Source organism: Canis lupus, chromosome 9, assembly GCF_048164855.1.
Source record: "Canis lupus baileyi chromosome 9, mCanLup2.hap1, whole genome shotgun sequence".
NCBI classification, from domain to species: domain Eukaryota; kingdom Metazoa; phylum Chordata; class Mammalia; order Carnivora; family Canidae; genus Canis; species Canis lupus.
The window spans coordinates 39,666,898-39,680,555 of NC_132846.1; the positions used below are offsets into that span (position 1 = coordinate 39,666,898).

Below are 13,658 nucleotides of genomic sequence, written 5' to 3' on the forward strand. Positions count from 1 at the left end.
CTAGGGTTGAGTCCCACATCAGGCTCCCTGCAGGGAGCCTGCTTCTCCCTCTGCCTGTGTCTCTTCCTCTCTCTCAGTGTCTCTCATGAATAAGTAAATAAAATCTTAAAAAAAAAAAGACTATACAAATCTACCTCCTTTTCAGATTGAGTTATTATTTATGATATTACCCTGAGTAGTGAAGGGTAAACTGAATTTCCATGCAACAGAACCAGGTGCATGGGTGGTTCAGTGGTAGAATTCTCCATGCAACAGAACCAGAGGAAGGAACAACTGAATTCAGGACATAAACATGATGGCTATCATTGTGGTATCAAATAATTTTAGATACCAGTTAGCTATAGATAACTTATATGCCCTCAAACTAATAGTAATTACACATTAGAATATTCAGGCTTATCAAATTTATGGCAGAAATATCAAATACCATAAACTTAATAAAGTTTATTACATACTAAATCTAAAGTTTTATCCTCTTCATTTCTTCTGATCAGGAAATAGACCTAGAGAGGCCAGTGATTTGCTAAGATTAGAATTCAGGGCTCCTGTCATATCCTAGTGAGTTGTTGAGTTTTTTTTCAATTATAACATATTTTAGGTGTCCTGCTTCTAATTTCAGTATGTCAGTGATGCCAACAGTTCCAAACAACAAAATGTTTTGTTAGAATGCATTTTATTTGATTATTAAGGCACTATTAAAGATAGATTTTGAATTGTTTATCTTTAATTAAAATTCAAATTTAAAATGTGATCATTAAAAAAAAACTAGAAAATACAGATAAACAATAACAAATACTTATTACCCAGGAATAGTCACTCTTAAGATTCTGAATGTTGACTGTTCCAGACCTTTCTTTATAATGTTTTTGGGTTTTTGAGGGGTTTTTGGTTGGTTGTTTGGATTTCTATTTCTTGTTATAAAAATGGGTTTGACTAGTACATATTGCTTTATAATCTCATTAATATCTTTCTAAAAAGACTTTCCACATATAGACATATAAGTTTTCAGTATAATTTTGGGTAAATGGATTTATAGCCTATTCATAATGTTACTAATGCAGAAGCAAAATAATAGTTTGACAAGTTCCCAGTCTAGTAACTTAAAAATGGCCTGCATTTTTATGAATTTAAATTTTGAGAGCTAGGTTTTATAATAAGTAAAGGAAAAGATATAGTAACTCCTCTATACTTTTCCTGGAATTAAAAAAATCCATTTAGGAAAGTAGGTAGATGTTGGAAATAAACTAAGCTGTTGCTTTTTGTGTTGTAACAATAACAACAATGCTTAGGGCAAATACTGAATGAAGTGTTCATTTTAAATTATTTAGAACACATTATCACAGAACTCTGTTCTTATGTTAATGAAGACACATCTGCTTAGATACTATGGTATCTAAGCACCTATTAACAACTTGTAGGGCACTAGCTGCCTATAGTTCCATACTCTTTCACAATAAATAGTAAAGATACAAATTATGAATAAGAATATAGTTCAAAATGCAGGTAATAGGAAAGCCTGGGTGGCTTAGCAGTTGAGGATCTGACTTCGGCTCTGGGCATGATCCCAGATCTGAGGATGGAGGATCAAGTCCTGTATCCAGCTACCTGTATGGAGCCTGCTTCTCCTTCTGCGTATGTCTCTGATTCTCTCTCTGTGTCTCTCATGAATAAATAAATAAAATCTTTAAAAAAAATGCAGGTAATTACTGAAGCATTACAATATAGGAAAAAAAATTGTGGGAATACATTAGATCCATAATGTAAACAAGGGGGATTCATTATAGTTATAATTTCATATATCAACTATCAAATAATAAGAAGCAATGTATTATTGATTAGGAAAAACTGTGGTCATAATACAGGATCATAATTTACATGTTTACAAGTTACCCATGATTTTACTTTTAAAAGGAAAACGGAAAAACAAAAGGAAAACAGAAATTTGTAATAATAAAATTCAGTAGCTGGTTTGAATAAAACTGATGTAACATTCAATGGGACAAGAAGGTTTTTGAATAAAGGACTAGAGTTATCAGATGCATGATTTGAAAAATAATACATCAATATTGTTTTTATGTCAGCTGATTCAAAAATAGACATCTAGTATGAACTGAACTAAACTCAGCTTGAATATTTGATCAATCCACTAAACATCAGTTTTTTTAAAGAACATATCTTTTAGATTATATATTCAACATAATCAGATTCTTATTATACTTTTTATTATGATAATGAACCGAGGGGTAATATTATATAATATCTTTCACTTCAAGAAATATCAGGGATCCATTTTTTGTCACTCAAAGATGCATAATCATTTGGTAGTTTTTTAGGAGTAATATTACTAACTTTTGGGACTGGAAGGGAATAACTAACAAGACACAGAAATGGATAACATTTTCTCTTGACAAATATTAGATCTGACCTAAAAAATATGATACACGGTCTCATTATAAAATTAGTAGAGATTAGTTAGAATTATGTGTAAATTCACAATTAGCATTAATGCAAATAGTTATAAAAAGTTGAATGCAAATAATTTGCTTATTAAAATAAATAGTATTTGCAATTTCTGGAAATTTACTAGTGAAGGGGCAGCTACTGGAAGTAAGCAATCTAAGTAAGAAATAGAAACCCAGTCTTTCTACAGCTATGAAACAAGCTAAGTAGGTATTTTTATGAGTAGAAAATTCTAAAAGGACAAGAATAATTTGTAACCAGTTGTAAATTTTTTTATTCTATGAGTTAGCTCATACTTTTTTTTTCCTGATCTTTTATCTACAAAATACATAATATGTTCAAAGAGTGTACAAAGATACACCATACTAGACGCAAGGGATAGAGAGAAAACATAGCTGCTTTTCTTATGTTGCTTATTATCTAGTAGGAGTCACAGATTTAAAAAAAAAAAAAACAACAACAATTGCAGTTTAGCATAAGTGCTGTGCCAGAATTATGCTCAAGATGCTCTGGGAGAAAGGTCACCGAATCAGTCTACAGAAACGAAAGATGGGGAATGTTACAAGGCTTTTAGGAGTTGAGAACATTTTTGTGAGTCTTGAGGAATGGATAAGATAGCGAGACAAAGAAAGGGAAAAGGGTATTCAAGCAGAAGTTTCGGCATTCCTTAAAGGTATGGAGATAAGAAACACCATTTGAGGAAACATAGGTCATTCAATATGACATCAGACTGGTGTTTTGGAAGTAAACTACAATAGGAGACTAAACACTGTATGGAGTGATGTCAGACTGGAAGTAGGGCCACTAATGAAGCTGTTACAGTAATCTGGGGAAGAGATAATGCATGCTAGAATTAAAGGAGTATCATTGGGAAGAGGAGGAAAGGAGGGGAGCAGGTGTGGCTAAAGAGTTACAGGCTCCCTTGCTGCTGCTTTTTAAACTGAATAGCATTCTCAAAATAAAATAACTGTTGTAAGCCCTAAAATACTGGTAGGAAAATGAAGAAAACTAGAGCTTAATATGTAAATATAAGTGGTTTAAGTTCATGTAGTTTCTAGTCACTGGGTATTCTTTAATCAGGAGAGCTCTCCTTGATTTCTGTATTCACATTGTTGGTTTTCACTCAGTGGGAGAAGAAGCAGAGAAGAAAATGAGAAGGAAAATCAAACAGACTGGAAGGAGGGAGAAACCTCTAATCTTGAGCATAATATTTGGTTATATGTGATTGCTGGAAACTGTTTCAATAAAATACATAATTACTAAGTTAAATGCTCACAAAACTCATGTTAACATACTCTTTTTGTAAAACAAAGATTTATAATAATATTTTTTCAGGCTTCCCATTAAAAAAAAGGCACTATGAACACAATGTTTTCCTTACCAGAATGGAGTGCATTCCCATGTAAATTCTACTTAGGCAAACTAGAGAACACCAGCAGGGAATAAGAATCAGTCCATATATAAGAGGATACTAAAGGGGAAAAAAAAGTAAAATTAGTTAAATAAATTAGGTTAAATATAAACAAGGAAATAAAAAACAAATTACTCTACCACAAACCCCACAAAAAACAAGAACTGTATTTTTACTCTTCATTGTATTCCTAGCACCTAACCCTGAACATGACACATAGCAGACAATGAAGAAATACTTTTGCAGGGGTGCCTGGGTGGCTCAGTCAGTTAAGCATCCAACTCTTGATTTCAGCTTAGGTCATGATCTCAGGGTCGTGAGATGGAGTCCTGCTTAAGATTCTCTCTCTCCTTCTACCCCTTCCCCCTAGCTTGTGCTTGCTTGCATGTGCATACTCACTCTCTCAAAAACAAACAAACAAAAAAAAACATATTTTTATATGCTTGAGTAAATGAATGAAATCTGGTATAATCCTCATTGTGAGAACTGGCTCATTTTCATTTCTTTAGTAAAGACTTAATCACCATCATGCTGCAGGAGAAAAGCAGGTAGGAGACATATTTTTTCATGTAGCTCCAAAATGAAATACCTCTGGAATAGTGCTAAATCTGATCCATGTAAGTGTCCTAGCTTCCCTGGGGACGAAGACTGAGCACCATCTCCCTCTTAGTTCCATCAATGACTGCTATTTGTAGTTTCTGTTGGTACTTCCCCATCTTGTATTCAACACCTTGTAATTAATTGGTTTTCCACTTCTGCCCCTCCACTAAAATTTCAACCTTTTTGAGAAAAACTGTGTGTGTGTGGGGGGGAATACTGGGATCAGAAAGTCATAAAAATGGAAAAACATAAAATGTAGACAACTCTTGGTATCAAGACTTACCTGAGTCTCCTTGTTTAGTGGGAAAGAGGCATGGTGGCAAGTTTGTAAAGGAAGAAAGAGAGGGACACACTTGAAGCAGTTTATGCCCTTAAGCTTCAAATGTCTCCATGAAATTGAAGCCAAGGTGGTTCAATTCAATAAGAAATCAATTTGGTTCAGTAAGTGGGGTTGAAAAAAAGGGAGTTAGTAAGGTTGTAAAAAAAGTGACAAAGATTTAGTACATAGTTATTTTGATTTGACTTCTCTACTGTATTTGACATGGCTACGACTTTCCTGAAAGTCTAAATACCCTTGATTTCTATAATAGCACATTCTGTTTCCTCTTTCACCATCTATTTTTGTCTGTTTTCCACATAAGAGCATATCTTCCTCTTCTTGTTTCTTAAACATTGGCATAAATAAATAAGGATTCTGCCCTTAGTAGTTATTGGTAGTCTCAGCTTTTCTTATTTTTTAACTACTATTTCGCATGCTGAAGACCTATCCACTTCTTTGCATTAAGAACCACAGCCAATGCCTTCACCTGCACCTGCTACTGCACATATCTTCACTTGCACATATCTCTCTATGGAGTTAATTAAACCCTCTGTTCTTCAAACCAGTGTCATCATCCTACTACCCAATCTTGTTCCTCCTCTCATATTCCCTATTTCATTTGGAACCTCATAATCCACATAATAGCCTAAATAAGAAATATGAATTATCCTTGATTCCTTCCTTATCCCTCATGTTCAACCAATAATCACATCTTGCTGTTTTCACCTAAGTATTTCTGTCATCCCTTTTCCACTCCCCTTAAGCCATCCTTATTCAGATCCTCATAGTTTCTTTTCTAGGCTCTCTTTCTCTAGCCATTCTTCAACATGCATAAGGAACTTGGTTAATGGCACAGACATGTAACTATATAATGTGGTAAGTGCTACGATAGTATACTAAAAATTCTGAGGAATTCTAAGGGAGGGGCACTTAATTTAAAGATGTTAACAAAGTCACCCAGATTACATAAGATCCAAGTTGTCCTGAGACATGAGTAGGATCTAATATTTAGAAAAAAGGACTACAGAGCAAAAAAATAATAAAAGGCATATAAGCAGCAGGAACATGAACAAAGGTGTGTGGGCAAGTAATTGTAAGCCGTATGGTTTTCTAGAAGAATAAGCTTATGCTCTAGCTGAGGAAGGCACTAAATAGTGAACACAAAATATGCAAATTATATATTTAAATATATGTGAATTATATAAGATGTGTTATGTACTATGTGTTCAAGTGTGTTAAATACTGTGGAGAAATAAAAGAACAGTTGTTGAAACAGTAATGTTCATCAAATATTCCTTCTGCTCCTCTACATTTTCAGGTTCCCTTGCAGTTAGATTGGGACCATGTAACCAGTTTAGCCAATGAGTTGGGAAAAAGTGACTTATGCCACTTTCAGTCATTCTATGATCTCTCTCTTCCTGATAGATGCAACCCTGGGAGCCACATGCTGAGATGTATCACAAAATAGGCAAACTTCAACCAGCCAGGGTCCCTGAAGTCTGGATGGTTTCACTGGTCATTTTACCTAACATTTTTAAAAGATTTAATATCAACCTTTCTCAAGCTCTTACAAAAAAACCCCAGAAGTGGGGGGAACAGTTCCTGACTCATTCTGTGAAGCCATTATTACCCTGATATCAAAACCAGACAAAGACATCATAAGAAAACTACAGACCAATATCCCTTGTAAATACAGGTACAGAAATAAAATATTAGCAAACCAAATCTAAGAGCTCATTAAAACTATTATACACCATGATGTATGGTGTGGGATTCATCCCAGAAAAGAGTGGTTCAACAAAGAGAAATCAATGTAATACATCAAAAATTGGGACACCTGGGTGGCTCAGCAGTTGAGCATCTGCCTTTGGCTCAGGGCGTGATCCCAGAGTTCCAGGATTGAGTCCCACATCAAGCTTCCTTCATGGAACCTGCTTCTCCCTCTGCACCCTCCCCCCCCCGCCGTGTGTCTCTCATGAATAAATAAAATCTTAAAAAAAAAAAAAAAGAAAAAATCAACATGATCATCAAATAATAAAAGCACTCAAAAAAACTAGGAAAGAAAGGAATTTCTTCAACGTGTTAAAGGGCACTTATGAACTACTTACAGATAACAAATTTAATGGTGACAGACTGAAAGGTTTCTCTCCAAGATGAGAAACAATACAAGGTATCTACCTCTCACTGCTGCTATTTAAGACTGTATTTAAAGTTCTAGCTAGAACAGATAGGCGAGAAAAAGAAAAGACATCTAAATTTGAAAAGACAAAGGAAAACTATCTCTATTCACAGATAACATGATTGAAAGAAAGAAAGCCCCCCAAAGAATCCACAAAAAACTACCAGAGTTAGTAAATGAATTCAGCAAAGTTGCATGGTATAAGATTAACACACACAAATCAGTTATGTTTCTGTACACCAGCATTGAACAATCTGAAAAGGAAATTAAGAAAATACTTAGAAATAAATTTAAGTAAGTAAAAGACTGGTACACTGAAGGCTACAAAATATTAATGGAAAAAGTTACAGACTCATCTTTGACAGAAGGTATATTTGTGCATTAGGATATAATAAAGCTTATGTATTCTCTATATGTACATATATTACATGTATATACATATATTAAAAATAATAGTATTTAATTATTGTCTCCTCAAGAATGTAAATTCCATGGGGGGAGGAACTTGAATCTCTTGTTCACTGCTGTATTATCGGTGACTACAATTAGTGTTTACATATAGTAGGCAGTCAGTAAGTACTTGTTAAATGAAGTAAACATAAGCCTTCAGCCACTAAGGGTATCAGTCTTACCTTATCACATTCATGATAACCTTGGGGTCAAAGGCCATTCAGTTCTTGGCCTCAAACCTGGGCCGCATGAACCTTTAGTTCTAAGAGCATCTCTGGAATCCATCACAATAAATTGCAGTCTGAAATCCTTTTAAGTAAACTTCAATAATTTCCAATACTTGTTTTAGAATAAACATTGTTAGGTAAGGATTCTGTAGCTTAAACTTTTAAAATTAATACACACTTTCTAAAACAAAGTAACCAAATTGTATAGAAATATAAAAACCATGTCCTACAATAGCACATTGTAAACTATATTTTGTATACTAAAAGCAAAACAAAGCAAAAAACTTAATCATAATAGCATGTCTTCCTTCTTAGTACATTCCATACTGGTAGGTTAGTATAGTGTATAACAATATACGGGTTCCAGGCACCTGGGTGGCTCAATTAAGTTTCTGCCTGTGGCTCAGGTCACGATCTCAGGGTCCTGGGATTGAGTTCTGCATCAGGCTCCCTGTTCAATGGGATGCTTCTCCCTCTCCTTCTGCCCCTCCTCCCACTTGTGTGCGTGCGCGTGCTCTCTCTCTCTCTCTCAAATAATTTTTAAAAAATAATATGTGGGTTCAAAAAGGTAAAACAAAAACTGATCTATATGCAATCATTTAATGTACACATTAAGATAAATAAAAGATTTTATTTATTACAGACAGGGAGAAAGAGCACAAGTAGAGGGAGTAGGAGAAGGAGAAGCAAGCTCTCGGCTGAGCAGGGAGTCAATACCAGCGGACTTGATCCCAGGACTCTGTGATCCTGACCTGAGCCAGAGGCAAACACTTAACCAACTGAGCCATCCAGGTACCTCTGGAGCTCTTTTATGTATTAACAAAATGCTTTCCAGAAAGATTGTATCAATTTTTATTCCACTAGCAGTATTAGAACAAGGCAGATAGATCATTAATGTGGTATCCTTGTCATCTGTTGTTTATGCATACACTATCCATTTCTCAAATTCAAAATATAATTTTTTTCTGGAGCCTGCCTTTGTCCCATATTTAAATTACTATGAAAATTTTAAATTCTATTGAAGACAGTTTTTGCCATTGCTTTAATTGCAAGGCATCTTATGACCTTTTTTTTTTTTTTTACTAACCTCAATGAATGTGAATGGCAAATGACAAAATATAAAAACTAATTCTGATTATGTGTGATAAAGAGTTAAGGAAAGCGTATCACTTAGGAATAAAACCATTTGGTAGAACAACTGGAGGGAATGTTTAGATAAATGTTCCTGTAACAGGCTGTGCAATGAAAAGATTAGATAGTGGTATGAAATTAAAAGCGTCTAGGAGGTCATGTGATCTGTTTTCAGTTTGGTAAATTTTTTCTAATTTGAAAATGTGAAGGACTTGTAAATTTTTCTTTCAGCTTTTTTCATAAGACCTAAAGATTTAAGTAAAAACTTCTTATTTGAGGAAATAACAAATTTAGCAGGTAAAGCTCAATGTTCTCATAGAAAAGGAAAATAGAAACTAGGATTGTTTACCAAACTTAAAATTATTACCTTTTGTATAGTGATAAAAGTATAAAGTAACAAGCATGGTAAACTAGAAAAGGCATCAGAATAGGTCACTGGAAGAATATAATGCTAAGTGGTATTTAGCATCCCTGGGTCTGCTTCCTCATTTTTTTTTTTTTTTTAAGATTTTATTTATTTATTCATGAGAGACACAGAGAGAAAGGCAGAGACACAGTCAGAGAGAGGAGAAGCAGACTCCATGCAGGGAGCCCGATGTGGGACTCGATCCCTGGACTCCAGGATCATGCCCTGGGCCAAAGGCAGACGCTCAACCACCCACCGAGCCACCCAGGCGTCCCTGCTTCCTCATTTGTAAAGGGAGGGGAGTGGAACTAATATCTTTAAGATCTCTTCTACCTCTAATTAAGTTTGTGCCTAGCCTCCATTCTAAGAAAAACCTAAATTAAAAAAATCTGAGTGATAATCTGCTTGACCCTAGGTATACAAGGAATTAAAAAACTCTTTATACATGAAGGACAGCTTAGTTATAGTGGTTAAGAGCTTAGACTTGGGAACTAGACTTCAGTATTTGAAACTCTCAGCTCCCTAACTTAATACCCGTTTAATTGTGGACTTTTCTTTGCCTCAGTTTCATTTAAATTAGAATATCTACCCCATTGGGTTGTTCTGATGATTAAATGAGCTAATATGTATAAAACTTTTAGAACAGTGCCTAGTACATAGTAAGTTGTATATTAGGTAAGATTAATCTATTAATACTTTAGTAAAGAACAAATCCACATTTATTTGTAACATCTGCCTAGAAATGAATTTTGGCTTCAAAAATTCCAGCCAATTTATTTGTCAAGTAAAGGATTGGGATGGGTAGGAATTAGGAATAGAGAGTGACAGTCAAGTGGAGAACAGAAAGACAAATATGTGTGTAGAAAGGTTGGTTAGTTCTTCCAGCTGGTCTTCTGCTGAATGAAGTCAGTTAATCGGAGAAGGACAATCATATGGTTTCACTCATTCTGAGAATATAAAAAATAGTGAAAGGGATTATAGGGGAAAGGAAGGAAGAAAATGAGTGGGAAAAATTAGAGAGGGTGACAAAACAAGAGAGACTCCTAACTCTGGAAAATGAATAAGGGATAGTGGAAGGGGAGGCAGCCAGGGGGATGGGGTGATGGGTGACGGGCACTGAGGAGAGCACTTGACAGAACAAGCACTGGGTGTTATACTATATGTTGGCAAATTGAACTTCAATAAATATATATATATATACACACACATATATATAAAAGAAAGGTTGGTGGGATCCCTGGGTGGCGCAGGTTTAGCGCCTGCCTTTGGCCCAGGGCGTGATCCTGGAGACCTGGGGTCGAATCCCACGTTGGGCTCCCGGTGCATGGAGCCTGCTTCTCCCTCTGCCTGTGTCTCTGCCTCTCTCTCTCTCTCTCTCTCTCTCTGTGTGTGTGTGACTATCATAAATAAATAAAAAATAAAAATAAATTAAAAAAAAGAAAGGTTGGTTAGATTGTTATTGCAGAGGAAAAGAGGAAGAGGACTTTTTTAAAAATAGAAACTAGGACTCTTATAAAATTGCTGAATTTGCCAATGTGGAGAAGACAATTTGAGTTTTCTATTACAATGCCTTTTACATTTTGAAAATTACTATACTTAATTGCTCCTACTCCACTTAACCTCCCAAGTGCTGAAGCTACTCTATAAGAGCTATTGATACCTCAGGCTAGATTTGCTCCCAATTCTGAAGATTTGAATAGGAATTAAAAAAAAAATCTCCACAGATTCGATATTAGATACTGGAGAAACTCTCTGAGGCTTTGTAGTAAATAGGGCTAGATTATTCAAGAGACAATTAGATAAAAATTTCTTTGATAGATTGGAATTGGAATGAATGAATGAATTGGTAACTGCCTGGAAGACTGAATTTACTTTTTCTCTTGTTTCTACTCTGGTTTCCACTGAAAGAAACAGGAATTTCTTGTTCATCTTAACTATCTGGAAAGCTGTGGTCTGCCTGCACGCAGCTATAAAATGATGTAAGCTAAAACATCTAGTCCTTCTCTTTATCACAAATCCTTTCCCTAGACAGGAATTGGAAAGAGATCCTATTTTATTAACCTAAGTCTACATCAAATAGTATAGTAATAAATAGTACATTCTTTATTGTGGTTTTTAATACAAAATGTACTTAAAATTATAATTAATATTTACTTGATGTGTTCTGTTGCTAAATTTACATGTTGTAATTTAAGAGTTCGCAAGAGAAACAGTAAGATGACATCAGATATGAATACGTCAAAAGGACAGATTGAATTGAAAATGTTGGGTGCCTGGGGAGTCTGCTTCTCCCTCTGCCCCTCCTGCCCACTCGTTCTCTCTCAGTTTCCCTGTCTGAAATAAGTAAAATCTTAAAAAAAAAAAAAAAAATAGAGCTCTAATGTTCATATACATTGACACAGTTATCTTTCTCCTAAAATCCTGTACCAAAGACATAGAAACGTGGGGCAAGGAATCCTATATAAAAATGTTTATCATGAAATTAAATATACCACACAATGAACAAATAAATATTTATTGTATATAATGTAATAGTTTAAAATAATGGATTTTTGGAGCTACACAAACCTAGCTCTAGCCATTTACTATATGTATTTATTGGGACTCTAAAAAATGTAAATAACAGGAATCAATTTATGTTGAGAGAAAGAGATGTATTGTAAGGGTACAGAGTATCTCATTGAGCCTTAAGGCAAAAGGAAGCTAAGCTTCAAGAAATTGAACTATAAACTAGACAGTCACAGGACCATTTCTTCTTCTTACATATCTGCCTCATCTTTTTCAGTGTAGTAGCAGCTTTTCTGCTCTTTAGTCTACATGGTAGTGGAGGTTTTTCAATATTTACTTCTTTAGTGAAGAAACCTGCCCAAACTCAGTACCTGTTCTCAATTTCTGATGAAAAAGATGGCACAGACAAAATATGTGCCCTAAAGGTGAGGAACCCTTTGAGGGTTGTGAGCTAGGCTGACTCCCTAAAGGTGCCTACTTCAGGTGTGGGACATCGGGCTAGTTTCAAAATCTCTTTGCATCAGTTTCCTCATCTATAAAAGGAGAGGATAGTATCTGTAGTAAGGACAATTCTATAATAAAAGCTATTCTGCAAGAATATGAGAGTGTTTCATTCATTAAGAAAAAATTAGAGTTCTCCAGAGAAACAAAACCAGTAAGAGGTATGTAATACACAGAGATGGAGAGAGATTCATTGCAAGATTTGGCTCTATTATTGGATTTAAGGATCATGGAGGCTGCAAATACAAAATCTGCAGGGTAGGTCAGCAGACGGGAGATCCAGGAGGGAGTTGATGTAGCTCTAGTACCAAGACAGCAGGTGGGCAGAATCCCCTCTTCCTGGGTCCCTTTTCTCATGAGGCCTTCCATTGATTAGATGAAGCCCTACCAATATTATGGTAGGTGAACTTCTCAAAGTCTACTGATCGAAATGTCAATACCATCTAAAAAATATCTTCATAGAAACCTCTACAATAGTGTTTGACCAAAAATCTGGGTATTGAGGCCTAGCCAAGGGACATACAAAATTAACTATCACACATTATGTTAAATTAAAAAAGAATAAACACCATATACAATATGGTTGCAATTATTTTCAAATTGTAAGGAAATACCCAAAAATGTTAACATTAGATTTTTCCTATTTTTATTTTCTAAGTCTTCAATAAGCTTAGTACTTATCTTGCTTGTCCTTTTAGCAGCATTTAACAATATTAACTAGAGGCACCTGGGTGGCTCAATCAGTTAAATGTCTGCCTTTCGCTCAGGTCATAATCTCAGAGTTCTGGGGTCAAGCCCTGAGTGGGGTTCCTTGCTCAGCAAGGAGTCTACTTCTCCCCCTTTTCCTGCCCCTCCCCCCATTTATGCTATCTCAAATAAATAAAATCTTGCAAACAAACAAAAACCCCAATATTAACTACTGTCCTTTTCTAGAGATGCTCTTTTGCTTGTATCTTCCCTTTATAGTATATTCTTTGTATGATATTGTCCACTTTACAATTCTTTCTTCTGCAAACATCCCTGCTTAGACCCAGCAATGTGGCCTGGAGACATGCTAATACTGTACAATCCCACTCTTTTGACTATGGCTATTGGATCAGGCATGGACACTTGGCCCTAGAGCAGTATATCCACTGGCTGGACTGAGCTGATTAGATTTTTTTCCTAATCATAATTTGAATGAAAGTCAGTCTCTGTTGTGTGCTTGAAATTGGAAATGACATAGAAGTAGGGGTAATGTAAGGCTGACATATGCATGCAAAAGCAGAGAAGCAGCAGAAATGAGAGACTATGCAACCCCAAGAAACAAAGATGGACAGCACTGCCTTTATTCTGATAGCATTCCAGAGGCCTGGCTCAAATCCTTCAGAAAGGCTGTCAGTAATTTCTTGACTTTGACTTCCATAGGATACCCTTTCTAGTCCTCAAATAAATTTTCCTTTTTTTTCTTAAGCTAGTAAAAATGG

The 13,658-nt window shown here is 35.3% G+C and overlaps 1 protein-coding gene and 1 long non-coding RNA gene across 6 annotated transcripts in view; one reads left to right on the forward strand and one right to left on the reverse strand.

Annotated features, from left to right (window-relative positions):
- LOC140640078 (uncharacterized) overlaps positions 1-13,658 on the forward strand; it is a 71,297-nt gene that overhangs the window by 46,941 nt on the left and 10,698 nt on the right. Inside the window, exon 4 of one of the 5 annotated variants that reach the window (XR_012036736.1) lies at positions 8,290-8,438. The exons of the other annotated variants lie outside the window; for them this stretch is intronic. This is a non-coding gene — a long non-coding RNA (uncharacterized lncRNA). The remainder of the gene's footprint in view (positions 1-8,289; positions 8,439-13,658) is intronic. 5 annotated transcript variants of the gene reach the window in all.
- The window catches only part of SGPP1 (sphingosine-1-phosphate phosphatase 1), a 33,307-nt gene that overhangs the window by 7,529 nt on the left and 12,120 nt on the right, over positions 1-13,658 (reverse strand). Inside the window, exon 2 of the mRNA XM_072838870.1 lies at positions 3,842-3,931. Within this exon, the coding sequence (XP_072694971.1) occupies positions 3,842-3,931 (90 nt within the window). The remainder of the gene's footprint in view (positions 1-3,841; positions 3,932-13,658) is intronic.